We start from the raw sequence: 8,448 nt of genomic DNA on the forward strand, positions 1-8,448 counted from the left end.
GAGTGGTGTTCAAGAAAGAGAGTTTTGGTATGGGGAAATCACAGATGGCAAGATTCCTAGATAGACCCTGAACTCAGATTGCTAGATGTGGTGTGAAGAATGATTTTGGGTCAGAAAGATAGATTAGTTGATTTTGTACTCAATCACTCATCCACAAGTAAGGACAGTTCTGCCCCCAGAGCTGAGTAGATTAACTCCTCCTGGGAGAAGGGATGCAGCCCTCTGCAGGTATGATTGAGAAGATAGTAATTCCAAGTACAGAAATTGAGAGATCATCAGGGCAGATAAGATAGTAGATGACTGGTTGCATGAACTGAGGGATCATAGGCTGAGGTCCTCCAGGACAGAAAATCTCATCGAGTCCTTCTCTTAGATTCTGGATGGCACAGTGTCCAAATATTTAAAAACACATCTTGCTGTTGCTGCCTGTGTCCAAAACCACTGGATTGTTTTCTTCCCAGGTACCTCCTGGAGTGTAAACCATGTTAACCAGGGTGGGACTGCTTATGGTTCTTCACCTCATTACCTGCTCCCTCTGCTCCCCACTCTACCCAACGCTCAGGTAAGCCCCATCCTTTTGCCCCTCATTGCTTTCTCCTCGTTCTCCTTCCCTGCTTTCCATTGCAGAGCTTCTTTTTTATTTTTTATTTATTTCACTCAGAAGCTTCCTGTTAGCAATGTCAAGAGATGGAGTCTAAGCTAACTAAAATAAACTGGAGCTACTTGTAAAAAAAAGAAAACCAACTAGACTAATGTGTTAAGACACCTGGAATAAATTCTGTCTTTTTTCCTGGACTCTGAAGCATGAGATGAGGCATGATCATGGGAAGAAAGCAAGATTTGACAAGATTTGAGGTAAAACAGATCTCCAAGGGCAGCTAGCTCCATTCCCTCATTTTACAGAGGCAAAGAGTTTTGACTCTGGTATAAAAAGACTTTAGTTTAAAGGACTTCTTACCTGTAGGACCTTGTGCAAATCATTTAACCCCTCTGGTCTCAGTTTGGAAACCTTAAAGAGCTAGAGCTAGAATTTATAAGTGAAGAAACTGAGGCTCAAGGAAATTAGGTAACTTACTCAAGGTCACACAGGGAGCAAGACAGAATTTGAACCTAGGCCCCAAACTGAAAACATATTTTCCCATAAATCCTCCCCTTTAACTAACTTCCTTATTTTTAATAGTTTAATTTTATTTAATTTTATTTTCCAATTACATGCAGAGAAGAATTTTTATTGATATTTATTTTTCTAATTACATGTTATGAAAATTTTCAACATTCATTCACATGTATATGCACATTTTAAAGTTACATAATTTCCTTTCACCCTCCCTTCCCACCCCCTCTCCCCTCAGTGGCAGTCAGCATAATGTTTACAGGTTAGTCATTTTTAGTATGAGGAATTAGAATTAAGGGAAAAGAAAGAAAACCATGAGATAGAGAAGAAATACATAAGAAAAATTTTTAAAAAGTGAATGTAGTGTTCATTCAGATTCTGTAGGGTTTTTTGTTTGTTTTGTTTTGTTTTTCTTCCCCTGGATGGGGATAGCATAGTCCATAACCAGTTTCCTAAAGTTGTCTTAACTCTCTGAACTGCTGAGGGGAGCTGTATCCATCAAGGTTGATCATCTCACAATGTTGTTAATATATACAATGTTCTCTTGGTTCTGCTCCCTTTACTCACCATCAGTTCCTGTAACTCATTCCATGCTTCTCTAGAGTACAACCATTCATGGTTTCTTATTGAACAATAGTATTCCATAACATTCCTAAATCATAACTTGCTCAGTCATCCCCCAATTAGTGGGCATCACCTCAATTTCCAATTTGCAAAGAGAGTTTTCAACATTCATTGTTTTGCAATCTTTTGAGTTCCACATTTTTCTAGCATCCTCCTGTTCCTCCTCCCTCCCCATGGCAGCAATCCAATATAGGTTGAATATGTAGAATCGTGTTTAACATATTTATGTGTTAGCTATATTTATAAAAGAAGAATTAAAATTAAGGGAAAATCATGAAAAAGAAAAAAATATTTTATACAGCTTAAAAAGGTTTATTGCTAGCCTCTATAAAAACAAAGAAAAAGGTAATTTTCTTTATATAACATGAAGAGTTAGATGAACAAGTCCTATAACTACAGTAAGAGTTTCAAACCTAATTACTTCCAAACACCATGTTGAAATATCCCATTTTGGCCCCATTCTGGCAATTTGATATCACTAAATATCCCAGACTAACTTATAAAATTTACCTTACATACAGAGACAAATCTATTGCAACTCATTTTATAAGCTACTTAGTGATATAGACCTTTGAATTACCCAAGAATACAAATGTATCTAAAAACTTGTGATAGAAAAAAAAACCACTTCATTTCAAACTACTCTGGTCCCTTTGCTTTTAGTCATTTAAAATTTTTATTTATTTTTATTTTATTTTTAATTCTTATTTCCAAAACCAAATTCTCTGCCTCCTTTAGCCCTCTCCTATCTTTTGATTAGGCCAGAAATATGATATACATAATACAAATGAAATTATGTAAAACATATTAGCCTTATTGTGAAAGAAAAAGAAACAAAGTGGGAGAAAACAATGTTTCAATTTGCACTAAGTTCATCAGTTCTTTCTCTGAAGGTAGATAGCATTTTTTAACATGAGTCCTTTGGAATTGTGGTGAATTATTGCATTGATCAGAAGTAGCTAAATTTCACAGATTAGTATTATATTGCGTGATTGTATACTATATTCTCCTCACTTCACTTTGCCTCAGCTCATATTGTCTTCCTACTTTTTTTCTGAAATAATCCTGCTTATCATTTCTTATAGCACAATTCCATCACAGTCACATACTATAACTTGCTCAGCCATTCCTTAATTAATAGACATTCTCTCAATTTCCATAAAGGGCTGCTATAAATATTATTGCACATAGGGGTCTTTTTCCTTTTCCTTTGATCTCTTAGGTGTACAGATCTAGTAGTGTTATTGTTCAATAAAAGAGTATGCACAGTTTTTTAGAACTTTGGGCAGAGTTCTAAGTTGTTCTCTAGAATGCTTGGATCTCTTCATAATTCCACCAATTACAATTCCTCCAGCATTTGTCATTTTCCTTTTCTGTCTTGTTAACCAATTTGATAGGTATGAGGTGATGCCTCAGTGTTGTTTCAATTTGCATTTTTCTAATTATTAGTGATTTAGAATATTTTAATATTACTTGATAGCTTAGATTTTTCTGAAAACTATATCTTTTGACTATCAATTGTAAAATAGTTCTTTGTATTATAAATTAGACTCAGTTCTCTATTTGAGAAATGAGATCTTGATCAGAAAAATTGCTGTAAAATTTTTTCTACTAGTTTACTATTTTCCTTCTAATTTTGGCTGCATTGATTTTATTTGTGCAAAATCTATCAAATTTAATGTAACTAAAAGTATTCATTTTACCTTCTATGTTCTTCTTTATCTCTGGTTATAAACTCTTCCCCTATCCATAGATCTGACAGGTAATATTTTTCCCACCCTCCCCTAATTTGCTTATATTATCACTCTTTATGTCTAAAACACAAATTTTGAACCAACTTGGTATATGGTGGGGATTGTTGGTCTATGCCTAGCTTCTGTCAAATTACTTTCTCATTTTTTCAGTAGTTTTTGTTGAATGGTGACTTATTGCCCCAAAATTTGGATTTTGGGGTTTATCAAACACTCAGTCATTTACTACTATATATTGTTGTCTAATCTATTCCATTAATCAAGCACTTCATTTTTTATCCAGGACCAAATTATTTGATGATCCACTTTATAATAGTTTAGTTTGAGACCTTGTGCTGCTTTCCTTCACCCCCCACCCCATTGGTTCTCTAGATATTCTTGGACTTTTGTTCCTCCAGATGAATTTTTTTCATTATTTTTTTCTAGTATACACACACACACACACACACACACACACACACACACACACACACACACACAAATAGTTGGGCATACACCAAATTGCTATACATTACTGTTCCTACCCCTGCCCCTTCTGTACCTTCTCTTATCCTTCCAGCCTCCAGAGTAAGTAAAGAAGTTTGCTCTTCCAGGTTCCTCATCTCAGACTTGAGACTTCTTGCCTCTTTTAGGACTAATCAACCCCCAGTGGCAACCACAGCCACTCCATTTCTGCCCATGCCATCATTCAGTCATATTTTTAGGCTACCCCCAGGAAGGGTAGCCCCAGCTGTCAGTGCTGTGATGATAGCTTCAAAGGAGTCTGTGCAAAAGCAGAGGGATATAGTAAGGAAGAATGCTAGATGTGAAATCAAATCTATCTTTCCAAATTATTACCTATGTGATCTTGTGAAAGTTACTTAACCTCTCTGATTCTGTTTCTTCGTCTGAAAGGTGAGGAGGTTGGACTGGATATCTCCTTTGGCTCTAAATCCATGATCCCATGGATAGGGAGTTAGCCAATGTGGACCAATGTTCCCCAACTGGCACTGGCTCTACTTGTCTCCCTCCAGATACAATGCACTGCCCGTCTCAGGGAAGGAGATGAGCTTTCAGCTCCGAGAAAGCAGCCCAGCTCAGAGTCACAATCTCTCCATCGAAGAACAGGAGGAAGACATTCTGATGGACTCTGCAGAGAAAAGGTGAACATAGATCCCTCTGCCCTGATCCCCTGGTCCCCTAATAATTCCTGTGCTCTGACTCTTGAGTTCTTTTGTTATAGGATGCAACGCCATGCAGATGCCATCTTTACCAATAGCTACAGGAAAGTTTTGGGACAGATCTCAGCTCGGAAACTTTTGCAAACTGTTATGGGCAAGCGACTAAGGTAAGCAAGCCTCTGGGTGAGGTTTTAGATGGTCTACTTCTGTCTCTAGAGAAGAGCCTAGAGTCTATCACTTTATTTTTTAAATTCAATTTTATTTTTTGCTTTGAATTTTCTTTTCATAACTTTCCCCTTCCTTCTGAGTAACCCATTACAAACATGTACAGTCAATTAAAATTTTTTTCCACTCCAGCTATGTCCAAAAAAATAGGCTTGTTTGCCCTCTGAGTCTATCACCTCTCTATTTGGAGTGGGTGGCTTGTGTCAAAGTCCTCTGGGATTGTGGTTTGTCCTTGTGTTGATCAGGATTCCTTGTCTTTCCAAGTTGTTAGCCTGTGCAATTTTGTTGTTACTGTATGAATTATTCTCCTGGGCCTACTACTTTAGATTTGGAGTTGGTCGAGTTTTGTCATTTCGTGTCTGACTTTGTGACCCCATTTGGGGTTTTCTTGGCAAAGATCTCAGAGGATTTGGGTCTAGTTTTGGCAACTTCCTGAGGCTCTGGAAGGTCAAGGGTCCCAGTCACCTGTTTTCTTTCTAGGTCTTTTTGTAATAGGCTTCTCTAAGGACTCCAGAGTTGAGCCTTCCATTATCGATCACTAAGTAAACCTTTAATAAATGTCCTTTATGAAGCTAGTTCTGTACTAGTCACTGGTTAGGAGGGGCAAGAAAAGCATAAGACCTAGGCCCTGCTTGTATGAAGTTTACAATCTATTTGTCAGAAGAACAATTTTTAACACATTAAATAAATTGAGAATTTTATAAATAACATTAATTGAAATAAACAAACCATAAATGAAATGAATGAATGAAAAGGTATTTATTAGATACTTTTATGCTAAGAACTGGGCTAAACACTGAGGACATAAAAAGAAAGTGAGGATAGTCTCTGCCTTTAAGAAGCCTACATTCTAATAGGAAAAAAAACTATCTGTATAGGAGAGTAGTGGACAAGGAGGAGAATTTAGATTTGGAAAATTTGAGGAATGGTGACTAGAGCCATGGAGGGGGGGGGCGATATAGATTGACACATGCTTTCCAGTAGTGATGTCAGGGCTCATTTGACTATGGTGCAAAGCAAGTTAGGGGTGAATGGAGGGTGTGACAGACTAGGTCTGACTCAACACTGTCTGGTGGTTCAGGTTCAGGAATAAAATCAGATATTTGTAGTTTATCCAACAATTAGCAAAAGGAAGTTTACTTAGCCATAGCACGGAAAGGATACTTGCCATACGGAAATACATCTGTTCTGCAGATGTGTTAGGTCTAATGGATGTGGTGACTCACATTGCAGTGGGACATCAGTCAAGTTTGAGCACTGACTCTTTGTGGGTTGTACTTTTTAAATGTTAGGTTATTGGGATGTCACACTGATGTTTCAAGCCTCCTCCATCCCTACCCCACCCCCACCCCCCAAGACCTTCTCAGGGCTAGCTTTCTTACATTTTTGTTTTTTTGTTTTTTGCTTTTGTTTTTGCAAGGTGTTGGGATTAAGGGATGTGCCCGAGGTCACACAGCTAAAGTAGTAAGTATCTGAAGTCAGATTTGAACTCAGGTACTCCTGACTCCAGGGCCAATGCTCTATCCTCTGCACCACCTAGCTGCCCCATACTTTCTTCCTTTTTAAGGAAAATAAAGCTATCCTAGCCATGTATGGCAAGGTCTTTGTTTTAAGGGTTCTTAATCTGGGTGTGTGAACTTGTTCTGCTTTTTAAAAATATTTTGATAACTGTATTATTCCACTATGTAACTGGTTTTCTTTGAATACCATGTGTTTTGTTTTATGAATTTAAAACATTCTGGGAAGGAGTTTAGAAGTTTTTACCAATTACCAAAGTCCAGGTCCAGAACATCAAATGGTGAAGAACCACTGATTTTTTAAAAATTAATTTGTGAAAAAACAAGCATTTCCATAACATAGTATATTTAAAAATTATTGTACATGAACCAGCAAAATTATGTACAATTTGCTATTCCTTTTAAATATAAAATGAAGTTATCATGTAAATTTCTTTTTTTTAATTTCCTTTCCTCCCCTCAGAAACTACCACCATTAAACACAAATAGGTTTATATTGTAAAATTATTCTATACATCTATTTAGCAGTTCTTTCTCTGAATGAAGATAGCATCTTTCTTCACATGTCCTTTATTGTTAATATGGATTTATAACAGTCAAAATGACTTATTCACTCGGTCAATCTTAAAATAATGTTGCTGTTACTATATACAATGTCCTCTTGATTCTGTTCATTTTGTTCTTTATTATTTCTCCAAATCTTCCCAAATTATTCTAAGACCCACTCCAGTCAGCACCAGGTCAAATAGAGAAGGCAATATTCTGATCAGGTTCTTGGTTCCAACAAAAGCTTGTATCATTTGGAAGAACGAGGTTGTTGAGATCTGAACTTGAAGCATAATCTGAGAGAGGGATTTTTCTCTTTGATCTACTCCCACACATTTTGTGCACCCCCCAATTTATTGGAAATATTGGGAAGCCTGTGGAGGCAGTTTCTCTCAAAGGGAGATAGTGTGGGACAGAAGAAAGAGCCTGTATTTTGGAGTCAGAAGACTTAGGTTCAAGTCTCTCCTCTGATGCTGACTACCTATGTGATCTTGGGTGGGGCATTTAACCTTGAAGAAGAGGTTGGACTGGATGCCCTTTGAGGTCCCTTTTAACTCTAGGTCTCTGATTCTAAAAGACATTTGGGTTTTTTTCTTCCCAACAAAAGCCGACAGAGAAATCGAGAGGAAGAAGATCATGAAGTACTGTCCAGACGTCAACTAGACAGCATTTTGGTGGACAGCTGCTATCACAAACAGATGGTGCTCCAAGACTTCTTGGCTGCCATAATGCAGAATCAAAGGTAGACCCAGGGGGCCTGAGAGGTCAAGTCTCATGAAGGAAGAAGTGACTATGAAATGTGATTTGGTGACTGAGAATTGTGCCCCATCCCTAACTATGTGAGGGGTTGGAGGAACAGAAAGAACTGTTGTGATGATATAAAACATTGTTTAAAACCAGTGTATTTACCATGAGCCTGCATATGTACAACATTGTACAATGAAGGATTCAAGAAGATACACATGGTTCCTGGCCTCAAGAAGCTTAAAATCCAGTTGGGGAGAGCAAACTAATGCATGCCAGAGAGTATGTGATAATAGAGACCAGAGTGCAGAGAAATCATGTGACCTGGGTGAAGGGGGGGGGTCAGGAAAGGTTTTTCAGGAGCATATGGGACAAATAAGGGTATGCATACATAGCTGATGACAGTGTGGTGTATATGTAGGACCTTAAAAGGGACCCATTTTTTCCTATTGAGCTCAGGACTGTTCCATGCTTATGTTTTAAATTTTATCTTTTTCAGGCCTAAGGGGATCACTAGCAAACTGGAGAACATACCTGGGATCCTCACTAGATTTATAAATCTGTAAAATTGGAGGAAATCAAGAAAATATCTTCTGTGCTTAAACAGGTATGATATATAGTATCAAAAACAAGTAATGATCCTCAACATAATCATCACACATTTCTACAGGTCTTTAGGTTTACAAAGGACTTTTCTCACAACCTCACTGTGAGATGGGAAATTTGTGTATTAATATTCCCTTTGACAGATGAAGAAAAGGTGATAC

The 8,448-nt window shown here is 37.4% G+C and overlaps 1 protein-coding gene across 1 annotated transcript; it reads left to right on the top strand.

Moving 5' to 3' along the window:
- Positions 1-482: 482 nt before the first annotated feature.
- GHRH (growth hormone releasing hormone) lies at positions 483-8,247 on the top strand. Its single transcript, XM_074201947.1, has 5 exons — positions 483-562; positions 4,503-4,631; positions 4,712-4,816; positions 7,554-7,679; positions 8,181-8,247. The coding sequence occupies exons 1-5, from the start codon at positions 483-485 to the stop codon at positions 8,245-8,247; spliced, it is 507 nt and encodes a 168-aa protein (XP_074058048.1).
- The last annotated feature ends 201 nt before the right edge of the window (positions 8,248-8,448 follow it).

The sequence above is a fragment of the Macrotis lagotis genome, chromosome 1 (assembly GCF_037893015.1).
Source record: "Macrotis lagotis isolate mMagLag1 chromosome 1, bilby.v1.9.chrom.fasta, whole genome shotgun sequence".
Taxonomy (NCBI): domain Eukaryota; kingdom Metazoa; phylum Chordata; class Mammalia; order Peramelemorphia; family Peramelidae; genus Macrotis; species Macrotis lagotis.

Coding starts and splice junctions, on each gene's coding strand:
- GHRH (XM_074201947.1), top strand. CDS start 483: ATGTTAACCAGGGTGGGACTGCTTATGGTTCTTCACCTCATTACCTGC. Junction 563..4,502: donor CCACTCTACCCAACGCTCAG/GTAAGCCCCATC, acceptor GTCTCCCTCCAG/ATACAATGCACTGCCCGTCT. Junction 4,632..4,711: donor ATGGACTCTGCAGAGAAAAG/GTGAACATAGAT, acceptor CTTTTGTTATAG/GATGCAACGCCATGCAGATG.